This window comes from Mobula birostris, chromosome 9 (assembly GCF_030028105.1).
Source record: "Mobula birostris isolate sMobBir1 chromosome 9, sMobBir1.hap1, whole genome shotgun sequence".
In the NCBI taxonomy this organism is placed as follows: domain Eukaryota; kingdom Metazoa; phylum Chordata; class Chondrichthyes; order Myliobatiformes; family Myliobatidae; genus Mobula; species Mobula birostris.
The window spans coordinates 90,054,582-90,074,757 of NC_092378.1; the positions used below are offsets into that span (position 1 = coordinate 90,054,582).

At 41.8% G+C, this 20,176-nt stretch overlaps 1 protein-coding gene across 2 annotated transcripts in view; it reads left to right on the forward strand.

The window, feature by feature from the left end:
• The window catches only part of psmg3 (proteasome (prosome, macropain) assembly chaperone 3), a 29,108-nt gene extending 20,756 nt beyond the window's left edge, over nucleotides 1–8,352 (forward strand). For both annotated transcript variants that reach the window (XM_072268392.1, XM_072268393.1), the window contains exon 3: nucleotides 1,005–8,352. In XM_072268392.1, the coding sequence (XP_072124493.1) occupies nucleotides 1,005–1,157 (153 nt within the window). In that variant the 3' untranslated portion in view covers nucleotides 1,158–8,352. The remainder of the gene's footprint in view (nucleotides 1–1,004) is intronic.
• Nucleotides 8,353–20,176: the final 11,824 nt, after the last annotated feature.

Consider the following 20,176-nt stretch of genomic DNA (forward strand, 5'->3'; position numbering starts at 1 on the left):
ACGGCGGCTGTTGCTTCCCCCAGGTACATTGTTTACTCACCTTCCCCTCCCCCCAACAGTACTCATAAGCAATCATGTAAGTAGGCTGGAGGATGTCCTGCCCACAAAACACCCCTGAAGGTCTTCAACAGGCAGAAAATCTCCACCTCTATGTCTTCTATCCTTCAAAGCTGTCCAGGTTCTTAAGTGTTTCTGGATGTTATGATATCAGAAGGCAGCACCTATTAAAATGAAATAAATAAAATTTGAGGAATGAAAATCAACAGGATAGGAATTGTTAAACGTATTAAACCTAAATAAAACATAGTTGGTTAATAAAGAATGAATACGCTATTTGTATCCTTCCTTCCTTCCTGTGTGCAGATCTTGATTTTCCATTCAAGTACATGGACTCTCTACTTCTCACCCAGGTCTAACCTGGCACTGAGTCTGAGAGCAGATTCTCCAGATCAAGTGCTGGAGTCTCAGCAAGCTCCTGCTCTGCCATTGGATTCTATGCAGATTCCAGATCAATGGGGATCATATCTGGGAAATAGCTGACAGCTATTGGACGTAAATTTAAGACTTGAGGATTCACATGGAGTCCTAATCTTGTTCAGTCAGCACTTTTGTGGAGAAATACTGCAGAACTCCACAATGTCCTGACATTTGTTCTGGGTGATCTTCCTACATCCCAGATTTCTAAAAATGCTTCATAGTTTTTCAATTAGTTGTCATGCTTTTCTTTCCCTTCCAATCACATGTCCTCCTCTTATTCTATTCTAATATCTAAGTACAGCTCACTTGTCTTCCAGGTTTGATTGAATCCATTTAGGAGTGTTGCTCATACTCTGACTTTGCAAATTATATCTTTATGTACAGTTTGTATCATATGATCAGTGCATTTGGCTACTTTCTCACTTCAGTCTTCCCTGGTCCCCTTGTGGAATGCTGAGCTGTTTCTGTGTATATCTTTATTGTCAATCATTCTGCTGGAGTAATTAGAAAATCTGTTTTCTTTACAGCCTTTGACCCATGTGTATGCAAAGCACCTTGTAACATTCGTGTGTGAAGAATCTGGCAACAAACCAGTGCTACTTGCGCTGGCTCTGAAAGACCCAAACCTAGAGAGTATTAAATCCGTCAAACAGTTGATTCAGAGTTGCCGACTTTGGTGAAAATATTTGCAAAATGTCATGACTGAAACGGATAAAATATTAGTAAAAGAACACTGACTTTATTCCACCTTGGTAAGGACATCAAAACAAAATGTGTTTCACAATTCAAATAAGATTTTTTTTAAAAGCAGAGGACATATGTTCCTAATTGGAAAAGAGGAGCAGTCTTGAATTCTTATTTTTGATAGTTTGGAGTTCAACAATAGGTTAACATTTGTTTTTCATTGAGGAACACCACTTTTCAGAGGTATCAACACTCTCCTGAAGTTAATTAAAAATAATTAATTCTTTGCTGTACCTGGGAGTGGAAGGTCCAATGGAACTCTAATAATGGCCAGACCACTGGCTTTTCATTCCACGCTCCGGTGTTCAAGATGAAAAGAAGAGAGATTGATGAAATGTAAATCTCAAATATATTGGAATAAAATGATGGGTGTAATGTTCACTGTCGGCTCAGTTACTGCCAGTTGTCTGGCATTTCCAATCTCTACTTTTATCAGCTGATGAACTAGTACTTTCTGCTGCATTTCATTTCTTATGTTCTGTATTGACTTAGTAGATGCCCATCACAAGGCCGTGTTTGGGTGCTCCTGATTTTATATTGTGATTTAAGGAGAAGATCATAAGACCTATTAACTCTTTTCGCCTTACTCAGCTGTGGTGTTCTACGATTTCATATGGTATTGATCCAGGCTCTTCAGCAGGAGTTGAATGCACAGTCTAGGGCAGTGGTCCCCAACCATCAGGCCGCGGACTGGTAACGGGCCGCAAAGATGTGCTACCGGGCCACGAGGAAACAATATGATTTGGTGATATAGAATGATATCAGTCAGCTGTACCTTTCCTCATTCCCTGTCATGCACTGTTGAACTTGAAACCCCCCCCAGTCGGCTGGTCCACAAGAATATTGTCAATATTAAACCAATCCGCGGTGCAAGAAAGGTTGGGGACCCCTGGTCTAGGGTCACACTGTGTTTTACTGAGCCATTTTTTTAATCACTATTATGTGTACTAACTTACAGTGAAAAGATTGTCTTGCATGCTGTTACAGATCAATTAACTTTACAGTGCATTGAGGTACTACAAAGTAAAACAATAAGAGAATGCGTAATGACGTGTAAGAGGTACAGAGAAAGTGCAGGTAGACAATAAAGGTGCAAGGTAGATTGTGAACTCAAGAGTGCATCTAATCATAGAGAATCATTAAATGGTATGACAGTGGAATCGAAGCTGTCCTTTAGCCTAGTGTTACCTGCTTTCAGATCTTTGTTATCTTCTGCCAGTGGGAGAGGGAAGAAGAGAGAATGTTCAGGTTGGGCATTGTCTGTGCTTATGCTCGCTGCTTTACTGAGATAGCAACAGGTTGAGACAGAGTATATGGAGAGGAGGCTTATTTCTGTGATCTACAGTTTCTTGCAGTCACAGGCAGAACAGTCGCCATACCAAGCCACGATAAATACAGATAGGATTTATTTTACAGTACATCAATAAAAGTTGGTAAGGGACAATGGGGACATGCCAGATTTCTTTAGCCTCCTGAGAAAGTAGAGATATTGATGAGCTTTCTTGGTTGTGCAATTGGACCATGGCAGGCTCTTGATAATTTTCACTCCTGGGAAGTTGAAGGTCTCAACTCTCTTGACCTCAGTACCATTGATGCAGACAGAAGCATATGCATCATTTTATGTATCAGTTTGATTGAAGGAATGTGGTGCATGCACATGCGGGCAATCAATAGTGCAGTGAGTCGATTGACCCTCCTATGTGTAGGAGATGCTCTCTTTTGGGCACAAGCTTTGAAGCACAAATGTCTTTTCATCTCAGGGTCATGGGTCATTGCTCTCATACTGTAAATTGCCCACTGTGTACCATTTCTAACATAACTCAGTAAAAATGTGTAACACTACTCTTGTTGTATTTCTTGATCAGCCAAATACATAGTATTTTAGCAACAGGTATCAAAACAAGAATGGCCACTCTACTCCAAGCACCAAATCCATTTTGGACTGTAAAACCAATTCCTGGCTGCACTGGAAGACAACCTTCCTGGACTACATCAAACTCCCACCAATTTTAACACCAGCAGCAAAGCTGGAGCAACCAGTGAAACTCAAGCTGATCCACGCGGACTTGGGCAGAATACTTCGATGTTCTGCAGCTGCAGAATGAATCTGAACTGATGGATGCATTTGAGGCTTTGAACAACATTTAGAGAATGCATGGCAATGTCTTTATGGCACACTTCAGGTTCTCACAGCTACGGCAGACTCCCGGTGAGAATGTAGATAATTTCATCACAAGACTGATGTAAGTACAAAGCTACTCCTGAGCAAATTTGAAGAAACGATGATTATCCAAGTGTTGATTGTTTGAGTCTAAGATGGGAGAGCCTCCTGTCTGAAAAATACTATTTGTCCTGGGATTAAGACAGAAGAGGCCTTACACAGATTCAGACCCCTCCCGAAAATTTCAATGTTTGCCAGCAGCTACTGACCCGCAGCCCACAATTTACATCACGTAAGCCTCCGCAGAGATGCCACCACTGTGGGGAAAGTCATGTCCAATGGTTCAATTGTAAGCTTCAGAAGACAGTCTGCCAGTTCTGACAGGAGGTAGGCCACCTTGAAAAAGTGTACTTCATTAAGCAATGCACAATGAGAAAATGGCAGAATTCAACCATTAACTCCTTGCAAGGAGTCGGCCAGAGTAACGAAGTGGGTACTATTTTCCAAACCCATCACAGGGCCACCGAAACTAGCCTCTCTACTTGGTTACACTCACACTGGACAACAAAGCCCAAGAAATTTGTGCTAGATACAGGGTCAGTAAATTATCCTTATGCCAGATTCCAAAATTACAACAGCTGAACTCGGTTTTCTGCAACTACACTGGAGATAGAATGATGGTACATGGTGTCTTTACGGCAGAAGTGGTTCACCAGGGAACCGGTTTCATTTACCTTCATCAACCTTACTTGGGGATTCCTGCATTGAATTCTCTATTACAAAAGCACCATTGGGTTTTCCAAGCTGATGCTTCAGGTCAATGCCATGATCTGGCAACTAAGTTCAAGTGTAAGGAGAACTGCCAGCTGATGTTTTACAAGGCCTACCCAGTGTCATTGTGCAGAGGACCCAAGGGTAGAAGAACTTGACCATCTACAGAGAGCAGATCTACAGCCAGCTGAACAGGAGTGAATTTGTGGCAAGCAAGAGACCATGAAGCAAAAATACGATCTACACACCAGGCCATGAATGTTTGGTACAAGACACAAAGTTTACATGCACTATTCGCAGGATGAAATCTGGCTACCAGCTGTCATCTGGGATAGTCACAGACAAGCAGCAGAATTTGAGCTGACAGATGGACAAATTGTTTGCAGTCTTTTGGATCATATACATCAGTGAACTGACAGGGACCCAAGGTAGCTACAGAGGTGGTACTCAGCTGTTGAAGCCAGCGTCCCAGCAGATGAATTAATGTACGCTTCACCGAGAGAAGAGGAGATTCACAGTTCACTGCCCTTGATAACAGATAACCTGGAAGGCAGAGAAAAGGAGGCTGCCAACTGAGGTGGCCTATAAGGGTGTGCCCTACGGTTGACTGCTACTAAAGTGGGGTAGTCATTTCATTTTTCTCAGTTTACCTCATTTATTCCCTTCCTCTGCAGTTCCCGTCTATAGAGGGAAGAGGTGTGCCTAATCAAATCAATTGTGAGAATGCAGTGAGCGTGCGTGTAGCTGAACTGTCACATGGTGAATCAATTGAGCCTCTGCACGGGAAGCACTCTCTTTTGGGTGTGGGCTTTTGAGTGAGTACGTCCTTTTGTCTTAGGGGCACAGTTCATTGCTCCCATACTATAAGTTATCCAGCATGTACTATTACTAACATGACTCAAAAGAATATTTAATTATACTACTGCTGTAATTCTTGCTCCATGCAATACATAGCACACTGCCCCCTCCCCCACATGCCTTCCTGGTCAATAACCAGCTGTTTTATTTTGCTGGCATTAAGGCAAGATTGTTGTCGTGAAAACATGTTACTAACCCTACTATCTCCTTCCTGTACTGCGACTTATCACTATTTGAGATACTTGTAAATGGAGTTAGAGTGGAATCTGGCCACGTACTCAAGTGTATAGGAAGTAGAATAGGGGACTGGGGACACGGCCTTGTGGGGCACTAGTGTTGTGACAGAGATGTTGAGATTTCCAGTTGCAGAAAGAGATGTTGACTCCCAGTATTGGAGTTTGGTGATGAGTTTGCTTGGAATTATAGTATATTCGGTCAAGATGGCGTTACTGTACGACCCTCCCTCGGTCGACATCTTCCAGGTAGCTCACAAAAATATCTTTTTTACCTCTTTTACATCTGTCTTTCACCTCTGGGACTGTTAAAACCTGTAATTTTACAGTTTGGAGATCATTCGCGTGTCCAGCACTTTGCTGTCTCCGAGAAGATTCTGGGAAACAAATGCGCACTCAGACGGTCTCGATGCAAAGAGGCTTTGAGATGGGGTGCAAGCTGATGTTTGACTCTATTTTGCTGGTTAAAGCATCCGTTAATTGCTGATTAAAGCATCGAGGAAGATTGAGACATCAAGGTGAATGCGGAAGGAGAGCAAAGAATTCAGCGCTGACTGCCTTCCTTTTGATCGCTGCCAGAGAACGAATCTGTAAGCGGTTTATCGCTGTGTGACTCTCTCTGGCAGGCAGGTAGGCATTTCTGCCTAGTGGGGCGTCCCTCTCTTTCAATCAATGTCAATGACATCAGTGGATGGTATCGTGGTTCTGCATTTATGGATTGGACTATAGACTTTTCCAGACTTATGGGTTTTATATTCTGTCATTTTTGTCACCTGGCCTTTTCCATTTTGTTGTGTGAGGGGAGGGTGTTTGTGGGTTGATGTTCTGTTGTGTTCTGTTTCTTAGGCAGGTAGGTGTTTTTTGGAGGGGTCAGAGTTACTGTGCCTTTTTGTGCGGGAGGAGCTGGATTGATGATTGGGATGCTATTTTTTGTGCATGGAGGGTGGGTATGATGTCTCTCTCTGAATGACTTTCATGTTCTTTCATTGTTTCGTGGCTATTTGGCTGAACATGGATACATGGTTTCATAATAAATGCACCTTTAAACCTTCTTCGAACCTTTGATCTCATGGCTCCATCCTCAGTTCTTCACCTTTTACGCAATTGTCAAAATGACAGGATCGCAAAATTTTGTGTTACCTTGTTAATGCTGTTTGTTAGTCCCTCCATGTTAGCTAAAATGCACATACAATTTGCTGTGATGTAAGCACACAGTTTGATGCAGTTGTATCTATGGTTGCTGCTGATAATAAAACTGATTTCAAGGAAGATTCTTTTTCCAAAGGCAGAAGGAAATGTTTCTTTATATTAATTGTAAACTAAAATTGAATTACACTTCTCAGGTCTGCAATCTTAATTTTGTTTTATACCATGAATTTGATACCTGTGGCCCATTAGAATTTCATATCTCAAGTTATGAGCTACCAGTCATGCTTACCTTCTCTGGTGTATTGACTACAGCCTGATTTCATGTTTTTAGCTAACACAAACCTGTTAAATTCACTGATGGATTACTGGATGCGGTTGCATATTGCATATTTCCCAACAATGAATACCATCACTCATCAGGACTAAGCCAAAGGCTAAAAGCATGAAAATTTTGCATAAATGCAAATAATTATTCAATGTAAGTGTATTGTATAAACTGCAATATAAGGTGTACAGTGTTCACGTACACCCTATGTCTTCCACCAGGTGGCATTTATGTGATTATAATAATATATTGATTCTGTTTAATTACTTTTGCAGAACAAAACAAAGGTATCGTATCTATGCTCTTTTGCCTATTATGGAGAAGTTTGTTTCAAATTCAAAATGTTGGAAAACATTTTCAGAGTAATATATTTCTGTAAGGGAAATTGTCATAAGTACTCTACTTCAATATCCTTTGGTTTATTTTTAACAGTTTATGGCAGCAATGAATGTCCTCCATCTCTGGTGGTGTTCGGAGCTTCCTTCATCATGTCAGTAGCTTCTTCTCAGTGTTCTTCTCATTTAGGGCAGCAATAAAGGTCCTCCATCTCTGGTGGTATTCAAAGCTTCCTTCATTATGTCAGTAGCTTCATCTCAGTTTTCACTACTGTCAGTCGTGCAAGTCCCAGCTGGAGACTCAGGAATACCATCGCACTCGGATGAAAAAGAATTCTTCATTGTTGTTCTCGTAACAATTTTGTTTAGCAGAAGGAGTTGTTAGCCCTTAACTGTACCCCCGAACCTGGTGGACCTGTGGACCAGTCTTACTTTGGCCTCTACCCTTTTGATCTGTCTGGCATGGGGGACCCTACCAAGAGCCAAAGCATAAAGCCCTGACTCTCGCCCATGTAGCTGTCCAGGTCCTTGAGGCACGCAAACCATGACAAGGTTGTGGTCTTCTTGGAGGATTGTGCCATAGAGGGAAACTAAGACAGATGACAAAGCTTCATCAAAAAAATTAGTTTTTAAGGAGCTTCTTTAAGAAACAGGTAGAGCAATTTAGAGAAAGAATTCCACACCTGGGAATCTGAAGCATGTCTTGATGGTAAAAAGATTTAGTTCAAACATTCAAGTGGCTGGATTTGGGAGAGGCATAATCATCTTGGAGGGCCAAACGAGATTTCAGTGATGGGTAGAGAAAAGCCCACAGAGAGATTTGAAACAGGTGCACCTTGTAATGTATTCCTCAGCCAGAATCCATAGTAGCAAGTGAAGTTCAAAGATCAAAGTAAATTTATTATCAGACTACATATATGTTACCAAATACTGCCCCTGGAGAGGCAACTGGTTCATGTCACTGACCTTGGAGTTACTTGGTTCGAGTTACTTCCCTCAGATGCTCTCAGTGAAGTCATCGAAATTCTGAGGTTTATGGATTGGACTATAGTTAATTTTGGCCTCTTTCAATTCAAATACAAACAAAGGAAAATCTACAGATGTGTGTGTGGCTCTTTCAGTTCTATGTTTTCTTCATGTTCATGCTCTTCTTGTTGCCAGTTGACAGGCTGGGGGTTTGGGTGATCTGTTTTTGTGCAAGGGAGGGGTTTGTGAGTTTTTGTTTCTTTTTCTTTTAGCGTGGGAGGAGTTGATGGTTTTTTTTCAACTACTATGGTTTTCTGTCTTTTATGGCTATCACGAGAAGACCTCAGAGCTTGGTATATATGTATACTATGATAATAAAATGAAGCTTTGAAACTTTTTGATTTATTTTCTTGCTGCCATTCACAATATAACAAAGAAATACAATGGAATCAATGAAAAACTATACACAACTAACGAACAACCAACCAGTGTGCAAAAGAAGATAAATTGCACGTACAAAATGAAGAAACAATAAATAAATCAATACCTAGATAATTCATACTGAGAATATACTGTAAGCTGCAGAATCCTTGAAAGTCAGTCCATTGGTTGTGGAATCAGTTCAGTATTGTGGTGAGTGTAGTTATCTGCACCCTTTTTATTGAAGGGCAATAACTGTTCCCTGAGCCTGATGGTGTGGGACCTGAGGCTCCTGTATTTTCTTCCTGATAGCAGCAGTGAAAAGAGAACATAGCCTGGTTGCTGGGGGCCCTTGATGGATGCTGCTTTCTTGTGGCAGCACTCCTTGTAGATATGTTCAGTAATGGAGAGGGCTTTTCTTGTGATGGATTGAGCTGTATTACCACTTTTTGTAGGCTTTCCTTGGGCATTGTTGTTTCCATATCAGGCCGTGACACAATCAGACTGTGCATCTATGACATGACATGCCGAATATACACAAACTTCTAAGCAGATGCCTTCTTTGTAATGGCACTCATGCTTGTACCAGGACGTGGTATGAGAAAGCCAAGGAATTTAACGTTACTAACCCTCCATTTCTGATCCTCTAATGAAGACTGGCTTATGGACCCTCAGTTTCTTCCTCCTATAGTCAATAATCAGATCATTGATTTTGCTGTATTTGAGTGAGAGGTCATTGTTGTGACACCATTCATTCAGCCAGATTTTCAGTCTCCTTCCTATATGCTTATTCATCACCACCTTTGATTTGGCTAACAATATTGGTGTCATCAGCAAACTTCAATTTGGCATTGAAGCTGTAAGAAGACCATGACACATACAGTAGGAGTAGAATTAAGCCATTTGTCCCATGGAGTCTGCTGTGCAATTCCACCATGGCTGATTTATTATACCTTTCAACCCCATTCTCAAGCTTTCCACCTGTAACTTGATGAACCGGCTAATTAAGAACCGAGCAATCTCCACTTTAAGTATACTCAATGACTTGGTTTCCACAGCTGTACATGGCAATAAATTCCACAGATTCACCACCATCTGGCTAAAGAAATCCCTCCTCATTTCTGTTCACTCATTTTGCGATACAGCATGGAATAGACCCTTTGAGCCAGACCACCCTAGCATCTCCCAACAACCCCAATTAACCCTCCTAATCATGGGACAATTTACAATGAAAATTAACCTGCCCAGTACGTGGGAGGAAACGAGCATTTGAAGAAAACCCACGCATTGCACGGGGGGGGGGGGGGGGGGAGGGAGGGGATTTATAAGCTCTTTAAAGGACAGTGAAATTTAAGCCAAGCTGTAATTTGTGGATATCTCTCTATTCTGAGGCTGTGGACTCACCGACTGGAGAACATCCTCTCTGCATCAACTCTATCTAGGTCTTTGAATATTCAAAAGCTTCAATGAGATCCCCCCCCGCCCCATTCTAAACTCCAGCGATAACATGCCCAGAGCCATCAAACGCTCCTCATGCATTAACCCTTTCGTTTCCGGAATAATTTCCGTGAAACTCCTCTGGTCTACCCCAATGCCAGCACATCTTAGATAAAGGAGCACAAAACTGTTCAAAATACTTCCAATTGAGGACTGACCAATCCCTTATAAAGCCTCAGCATTACATTTTTGTTTTTATATCCTAGTTCTCTCGAAATGAATGCTAAGAAAGTATTGGATTTATTTTCCATACCATAGACTCAATTTGCAAGCTAACCTTTAGGGAATCCTTAATGAGAACTCCCAAGTCCCTTCGCACTTCTGATTTTTGAATTATCTCCCTGTTTATAAATTGCACCTTTATTTCTTCTAGGAAAGTGCATGACCATACCTTTCCCTAAACTATATTTCATCTGACACTTTACCCATTCTTCTAAGCTGTTTAAGTCCTCCTGCAGACTCCCTGCTTCAACACTAGCTGCCACTCCACTTCATATCATCAGCAAATTTTGCCACAAAGCCATCAATTCCATAATCCAAATCATTGACATGTGAAAAGAATTGCTTGCAACACCAACACCTGTGGAACACCAGCAGCCAACCAGAAAAGGTCCCCTTTATTCCCACTGCTTGCTTCCTGTCAGACTGCCAATCTTCTATCTGCAGTATGCTTGTATCTTTCCTATAATACCATCTTGTTAAGCAGCCTCACTTTGTCAAAGCCTTCTGAAAATCCAAATAAACAATTCCCACTGACTCTCCTTTATCTCTCCTGACAGTTATTTCCTCAAAGAATTACAGCATCTTCCCTACCACTGAAGTCTGGCTAACTGGCCTATAATTTCCTTTCTTCTGCCTCCCTTTGTTCTTAAAGATTGGAATGATGTTTGCAATATTCCAGTCCTCCAGAATGTAGTGATTCTTGGAAGATTATTACTAATTACTCCACAGTCTCTTCAGCTACATCTTTCAGAACATTGGGATGCAGTCCATGTGGTCCAGGTAACTTATCTACCTTCAGACCTGCCAGCTTCCAAAGCACCTTCTCCTTAACTCACTCACTTCCTGCTGACAGTCTTGAATTTTTGTAATACTGTTAGTGTCTTCCTCAGTGAAGACTGACGGTAAATACATATTAAGTTCATCTGTCATTTCTTTGCTCCTTATTACCCCATCTTCAGAGTCATTTTCCAGCAGTCTCGAATTTTCTGGCATACTGCTAGTGTCCCCCACAGCGAAGACTGACACCAAATACTTAATAAGATTGCTTGCTGGCCATTTCTTTGTTCCCCATTATGACCTTTCAAGCAGTTTGATGTCCACTCTTGCCATACTTTTACTCTTTATATATCTGGAAAAAGCTTTTGGTATCCTTTTTTATATTATTGACTAGCTTACCTTCATACTTAATCTTTTACCCCCTCATGGCTTTTTAGTTGCCTTCTGTTGGTGTTTAAAAGCTTCCCAATCCTCCAACATACCACTGATTAGTTATATACTCTCTCTTTTCCTTTTAAGCTGTCTTTGACTTTCATTGTCAGCCACGGTTCCTCACCCTCCCTTTAGAATACTACTTCATCATCGGGATGTATCTACCCCTTTACTCCACTGTGATACTGATACACCTGACTTTATTTTTTCCCTCTCAAACTGCAGGGTGAATTCTATCATCTTATGATCTCTGCCTCCTAAGAGTTCCTTTACTTTAAATTCCCTAATCAAATCTGGTTCATCTGACAACACCTAATCCAGAACTCCCCTAGAGGACTCAACCACAACTTGTCCTAAACCGTCATCTTGTGGGCATTCTGCAAATTCCTCTCCCTTTTGATGAAGTACCAATCTGATTTTTCCAATCTACCTGTATGTTGAAATCTCCCATGACTATTGTAACATTGCCCTTTTTACATGCCTTTCCTATCACCTGTTGTAATTTATATCCCACATCCTATCTGCTACTTGGAGGCTGGTATATACAGTAACTCCCAACAGGATCTTTTTACCCTTGAGGTTTCTTAATTCTTCCCACAAGGATTCTACATCTTCTGATCCCATGTCACCTCTTTCTAAGGACTTGGCTTCATTTTTAGCCAACAGTGACACACCACCCCATCTGCCTACTTGCCTGTCCTTTGATACAAGTGTATCCTTGGAAGTTAAACTCCCAACTTTGATCTTCTTTCAGTCCTGACTCACTGATGCGCAGTGCATCTACTTGTATACTAAGTACCCCATCCTCAGCCCTATCCGATTCCCATTCCCCTGATAAATTAGTTTAAACCCTTTCCAACAGCTCTAGCAAACCTGCTCTTAAAGATATTGATCTCCCTCATCTTCAGGAGGTAACCCATCTTTTTTGTACAGGTTATACCTTCCTCAGAAGAGATCCCAATGATCCAAAATCTGAAACCCTGTCCCCTGCGCCAATTCCTCAGCCACACATTCATCTGCCAAATCATCCTATTCTTACTCTCACTGGTGTGTGGCACAGGCAGCAATGCAGAGAATACTACCCTGGAGGTCCTGCTTTTCAGCTTTCTGCCTAACTCCCTATATTCTCTCTTCAGGACCTCCTCCTTTTCCTATCTGTGCCATTGGTGCCAATATGTACCAAGACTTCTTACTGCTCACCATCCCCCTTTAGAATGTTGTGGACTCAATCCAAGACAACCCCAACCTTTGCACCTGGGAGGCAAAATACCATCTGGGTGTTTCTATCACATCCACAGAATCTCCTGACTGTTCCTTTAATTATGGAATCCTCTATCATATATGCACTCCTGTTAAACCCTCCCCACTTTCCTTCTGAGCCACAGAGCCAGACTCAGTGCTGAAGGCAGTCACTGCGGTTTCCCCCAGTAGATCATAGGTTCCCCCCCGCCAACAATATACAAAGCAGTATACTTACTTTTTGATGGGAATGGCCACAGGAGTACTCCGCGCTGGTTACCCATTCCCTTTTCCTATCCTGACAGTCACCCACATACCTGCCTACTGAAACTTAGGGGTGAATAGCTCCCTTTGGCTCCTGTCTATCACCTCCTCATTCCCTCATGTCACCTGAAGGTAATCAAGCAGCAGCTCCAGTTCCTTAGCACGGTGTCTAAAAAGATGCAGCTTGATGCACTTCGCGCAGATGCAGTTATCAGGAAGACTGGAGATCTCCCAGAGTTCCCACATCTCACATGGAGAACATACCACTACCTCTGGACCCATTCTCAGCACACTAACTATGTACAAAAAAAGAAAAAAAAGCTTAATAGAACGTACTTAGAACCTCTGCCTGTGCTTGCCCAAGCCTCCCACTCTGAACAGCAATCTACTCCAACAATGGCTGCTCACTTACATTCTTTTTATTGGGTCTAATAAAATTCACTTGCAATGAGACTTGTTCTTTTCCAATGGTTCCCACGCTGCAACAATGTACTTAACCTCACAATCGTAAGTATAAAGCTAGTAGAAAAGTGGGCTAAGCACTGAGCCTTGAGTAATACCACTGTGCTGATGTTGCGAATCTGGATTGACTGGGGTCTGCAAGTGGGGAAATCCAGGACGCAGTTGCACATGGAGGTCTTGAGGCTCAACATTTGGAACTTATTGATTAGTTTTGAGGGTGTGAAAGTGTTGAATGTTGAGCTACAGTCAATGAAGATCATCCTGATGTTTGCACCTTCCCTGTCCAGATGTTCCAGAGCTGAGTTAAGAGCCAGTAAAATGGCATCAGGTGTATGTAAATGCTACTAGATAGGCAGGTTACCACCTTCTTGGAGACCAGTGTGTTTGAAGCATGCTTGAGGCAGCTGGGTACCTCAAATTGTGGATGTGAGAGGTTAAAGATATAAATACCCCAGCCAATTGCACAGATCTTCAGTACTCATCCAGTTACACCGTGAATAAAAGTAATAAATAACTTGCTAAATTTGAATGGAATCACATAAGTGCAATCCTGACCAACAAGAAAGCATCACAGAAGAGTGGTGGTCAATCAGGAAAATGGGCTTAGATGGCAACGATAAAACTGACAAATTGCTAATCCTCTCTGTATTGTAAAATGTTGACAGCTTGATTTAGTTCCAAGTGTTACCTGATATTTTACACAATTAGGAATTTTCATGGTGAATCTTGATGGTGAGCAATAATTTAGAATATTGGGATGTTATGAAAGAACATAATGCTCCCTCCATGCTCATGTGAGTGATTTTTTTTCCGCCTGAGCTCCAGCCTGACAACCCAGAGCAATTTTCTGAGCTAATGACATTGCTGCTTGTATAACTTCTCATTTTTAACATAGAATCATTCTCCCAGGGCATTTCACAGGAATTTCAAACTAAAAATGGAGGTCAAATGGCAGGGATAATTAACAATATCTTAAACACAAGAGATTCTGCAGATGCTGGAAATCCAAAGCAGCACAGGCAAAATGCTGGAGGAACTCCGGAGGTCAGATAGTATCTTTGAAAATGAATAAATAATTGATGTTTCAGGCTGAGACCCTTCATCAGGACTGGAAAGGAAAAGGGAACACGGCAGAATAAAAAGGTGGGGAAAGGGGAAGGAGGACAAGCTAGAAAGTGATAGATGAAGCCAGATGGGAGGGAATGGTAAAGGGCTGGAGAAGAAGGAATCTGATGGGAGAGGAAAATGTACCAAGAGAGAAAGGGAATAAGGAAGGGAAACACTGGGAGGTGATAGTCTGGTGAGGAGAGGTAGGAGGCCAGAATGGGGAATAGAAGAAGAGTGAATGGGGAGGGGAAAAGAAAAAAGAGAAAAAAATTACCGTAAAGAGAAATGGATGTTCATGCCATCTGGTTGGAGGCTACCTAGACGGAATTGGAGGTGTTGGTCCTCCATCCTGAGAGTGGCTTTATCATCACAGAAGAGGAGAGCATTGACTGGCATTCAGAATGGGAATTAAAATGCTTGGACACTGGGAAATTCTACTTATGTAGAGAAGGCTGCATTGAGAATACCGAATACAATAGACAACCCCAACAGATTTGCATGTGAAGTATTGCTTCACTTAGGACTATTTAGGACCCTTAATGGAAGTGAGGGAGGAGGTGAGTAGGCAGATAGAGCATTTCTCTCACTCTCAGGGATATGTGTCGGGGGGATATTAGTGAGGAGGGACAAATGGACAAGGGAACCATGGAGTGAACAATCTCTGCAGGAAGCAGGGAGTGGGGGGGGTGGGGTAAAGAACTGTTTGGTGGTAAGATCCTGTTGATGATGGAAGCCACAGACAATTATATGTTGGATGAGGCACTCCTGAGGTGGTAAGTGAGAACAATAGGAACTCTATCGAGGAGGACTCCCAAGCCCCTTTGCACCTCTGATTTCTGAATTTGCTCCCCATTTAGAAAATGGCTACATCTTTATTCCTTCTACCAAAATGCATGAACATGTCTCATCACCAGCCAACAAAAGACTCCTTTATCCCCACTCTTTGCTTCCTGCCAGTCAGCCAATCTCCTATCATACTAATATATTTCCTGTAATACAATGGGCTCTTACCTTGTTTAGAAGCCTCATGTGCAACATCTTTTCAAAGGCCTTCTGCAAGTCCAAGTAAACATCTATTCACTCTCTTTTGACTATCCTGCTTGCTATTTCTTCAAAGAATTCTGATGGATTTCTCAAACTTTCAGTAATCTCTCCTTCTCCCCTTTCTCTCTCTTTTACTATTTCCCATTCTGGCTCCCCTCTTACCTCTTCTCTTCTCCTCACCTGCCTATCACCTCCTTCTGATGCTCCATCTCCTTCTCTTTCTCCCATGATCCTCTCTCCTCTCCTGTCAGATTCCTCTTCAGCCCTTTACTTCTTCCACCTATCACCTCCCAGCACCTCACTTCATCCCACTTCTCCACACACCGACCTTACTCCTTACCAGTTCTGATGAAAAGTCTCAGCCTGAAACAGTGACAGTTTGTTCCTCTCCCTAAATGTTGCTTCACCTGCTGGGTTCCGCCAGCATTTTCTGTGTGTTTGTGCATGGATTCATGGCTACCTTTTAGTGCTTTAGTGTTCTGAATTTCTATTAATAATCCAGGGAACATTTGCATGAGATTCTGGAAAAGCTGATATTGTGAAATTTTAATTCAGTATTTAAATGTGAACAGGAAATTGTAAAATCATCATAAAAACAATGTGCTTCATTACCAAACCTTTAAAGCAGGAAACCTGCCAAACTTTCTTTCTATATGTGACTCCACTCTCATACTAAGTAATTGACTTTTAATTGCCTTCTGAAAGATTGAGGGAGTCATTTGAACAAACCAACACTACTATCAGAAGTTTAGCAGGATCTGGGAATTCTACTGCATGAGTCACAAAATTTAGTAGGCATATGTTGTTCTCGGTTGCACATTTATAGTGGGAAGATTTTGTTATATGGAATTTAGTCACATCTGGAATACTGTCACTATTTAGATTCCCTTACCCAAAATAGGGTACAGTAGTTTTGGAGGTAATCCAAAGGAGATTCACTGAACTAACTCCCAGGATAAAGGGCTGTCCAGTCAGGAGAAGCTTAACAGTTTAGGTCTCAAATCCTTGAAGATGAAGGATGACCTTATTGGAAAATACAAAATCCTCAGTGAACTTGACAGGGTAGATGTTGGGATGATTTCATTATTTGGGAGAGTTATGAACGAGGAGACATAACTACCTATTTAAGGAATTGTCATTTAAAATTGAAGTGCATAGTCTTCTTTCAGAGGGTAGTGAATCTCTGGAATTCTCTGCCCTGAGGTAGTATTAAGATGGAAGTAGATGAGTATTGGAAAGAGCAAGAAATCGAGGGTTCTGGGGAACTGACATGGAAATGTGGCCAGCATAGATCGTCCAAGAACAGTATTGTTTAGCATGATAGGTTTGAGTGGCCTGGTGGCCCACTGCTGCTCTCATTTTGTGTTCATCAGTGCAATTTGTTTAAACCCTTGGTTGTTCAATAAATGACAGATTTGCCAGTAACTCCTCCATCTCAAAAATTATACTTAAAAGGGGTAAATGTGAAAGTCTGAAACAGCTACCTTATAAATAAACCTGATTACAACTAATTTGAGAAAGCTCACAGCTTGCTTGTGCTAATGCACCTGGCATCTCTGATTAGGATGATGGATACACCAGGGATCGCTTCTACATAGTGCCTGATTTAGAATAATCTGCTCTGTTGACAGTTAACTGACTAAAGTTAAGTATTTCTATTGAAAATTTGCATTTTATCAAGACTATATAAACAACAGCGGACAGATTTTTCATCAGACAGTTGATGTACAGTAATTAAAATCTAACTGGATCCCATTCACTCTTCCTCTCTCAGGCATCACTTTTGTTAATTAATTCTCACAGTAGTCAATTAAAAAAAACATACATTTTTGATAGTATAGTTACTTCATACAATACTCCTATGTCAGTGGAGCCAAAATTACATTTCAGTCTACTACAATACAATTAAAGTTCTTTCAGCTCTGAGGGTGCTGAGTGAAATGGAATTAGAGCAACACACACAAAATGATCTCGGCCTGAAACGTCGACTGTACTCTTTTCCATAGATGTGGCCTGGGATTTCCAACACCTGCAGTTTTTCTCTTGTTTGGAAATGGAATTAGAAATGTGAAAATGTGCTGCCAAAGAAAACATGATACTTTAAAAAAACATAGATGTAATATTGAATCTACCTTGTTTTCTAAATCATAGGTATGCAGATATAATGCTCAGACTGCAACTCATTTCCGGAGAAAATATTGTTCATTTAATGATGGTTAAGGCGGTTGAATGCTCCTCCTGTAGGATATGGGATTTCATGGTATCTAACAGTCTCCCTAATGACTACAACTGTGGGAAGGGTGCCCAACTTCAGCTCCTGACTGACAAGGTCAAGGAACAGGAGCTGGATGCACTCAGGACAGTCCGGGAGACTGAAGACCTCATAGATGAAAATTCTCGTGAGGTGGTCACACCCAAAGTGCAGGCTTCAGATACTAAATGGATGACCACCAGGAGGAGTAATGGGAGTAAGCCATTAGTACAGGGTTGCCCTGTGGCCATTCCCCTCAGCAACAAGTATACCCTTCTGCATCCTGCTGGGGGTGACTTAGCAGGGCACAGCAGCAATGTCACTGCACCAGCTCTGAGGCTCAGCAGGGAAGGGCAAAGTCAGACAGACCGATAGTGATAGGAGACCCAGTAGCTGGGGCAATGGACAGGAGATTCTGTGGTTGCAAAAGAGATACTAAGTGCTATAGTACAGGATGCCTCAGAGCAGCTGCAAAACTTTCTCAAGACGGAAGATGTGCAGCTAGAGGTTGTGGTGCACACTGGCACAAATGACATGGGTAGAAAAGGGGAGGAGGTCCTGCACAGTAAGTACAGGGAGTTAGGAATGAAATTGAAGAGTAGGAACTCCAGGAATAATTTCTGGATTACTCCCAAAATCAGGTGTTAGTCAGGGCAAGAGTAGGATGATAGTACAGATGAATGCGTTGCTGAGGAACTGATGCAGGGAACAGAGTTTCACGTTCCTGGATCATTGGAATTTGGGGCAGGGATGACCTGTACAAAAGGGACTGGTTGCAACTACACTGGAGGGGAACCAATATCCTGGCTGGAAGGTTTGGCTATGCGACTCAGCAAGCTGTAAACTAGTTTGGCATGGGTCTGGGAACCACAGCACTAGGTCAGAAAGTGGAAGGATGGAGAGGAAGGTAGATAGCAGGGTCAGTAAAAACAGGCATGTGCAAAGTAATAAATATGATGAGGCAGATAGAAACATAGAAAACCTACAGCACAATACAGGCCCTTCAGCCCACAAAGCTGTGCCGAACATGTCATTACCTTAGAAATTACCTAGGCTTACTCATAGCCCTCTATTTTTCTAAGCTCCATGTAGCCATCCAGGAGTCTCTTAAAAGATCCTATCGTATCCACCTCCACCAACGCCGCCAGAAGCCCATTCCACACACTCACCACTCTCTGCATAAAAAACTTACCCCTGATATCTCCTCTGTACCTACTTCCAAACACCTTAAAACTGTGCCCTCTCATGCTAGCCATTTCAACCCCATGAAAAAGCCTCTGACTATCCACACGATCAATGCCTCTCATCATCTTATACACCTCTATCAGGTCACCTCTCATCCTCCGTCACTCCAAGGAGAAAAGGCCGAATTCACTCAACAGATAGTTTGAAGTGTTTGTTTTTAATGCTAGGAGTACTATGTGTGAAGGTGATGAACTTAGAGCATGAATCAGTACGTGGAATAATGATGTGGTAGCCATTACAAACACTTGGTTGAGAGAAGGATGGGAATGGGTGTTAATGTCCCAGGATTTCGATGTTTTAGAAAAGATAACGAAGGAGGTAAAAGAGGCCAGGAAGTGTGAAGGTGCTGTACTAATTGGGGCCAATATCACTGCTGCACTCAGAGGGAACATAATGGAAGGCTCACCAATTGACTTTATATGGTAGAACTCAAAAATAGGATGGGTGCAATTACTCAGATGGGATAGTGCTACAGATCTCCCGATAGTCACCAGGACATTAAAAAAACAGATATGCGGGCAGATTAAGGAAAGGTGTAAAATAAACAATAGGCTTGTTGTCGTGGGGTCTTCAACTTCCCTAACGTAAACTGCAATATTCTTAGTACAATAGGTTTAGATGGGGCAGAATTTATTTGGTACATCCAGGAGGGTTTCTAAAAACAATATCTAGATAATCCAAATAAGAGAAGTGACTGTACTGGACCTGGTGTTTGATAACAAGCCTGGCCAAATGACTGACTTTCAGAGAGTGAGCAGTTAGAGACGGGTAACTACAACTCCTTGCATTTTAAGATGGTTATAGATAAGGATATGTATGAACCTTGTGGGTGAGTTTTAATTAGAGCAGGACAAGTTATGAGAGGATTAAGCAGAAACTAGGGAGAGTTAATTGGTGACAGTGTTTTTTGGCAAGTCCACATCCAACATATGATGGAAACATTCTCCCCACATCCACTCAATCCAAACTTTTCAATAGATTTCAGTGAGATTCCCCCACCCCAAACCATTTTTCTAAATTCTAGCAAGTACATGCTTTTTCATGTGTTAACCCTTTCATTCTGGAATCATTCCAATGAACCTCTCCAATGCCAGCACACCTTTACTTAGATAAGGGGCCCAAAACTGCTCAGAATGTCCATGTGGTCTGACAAATGCCTTATAAAGCCTCAGTAATGCATCCTTACTCTTATATTCT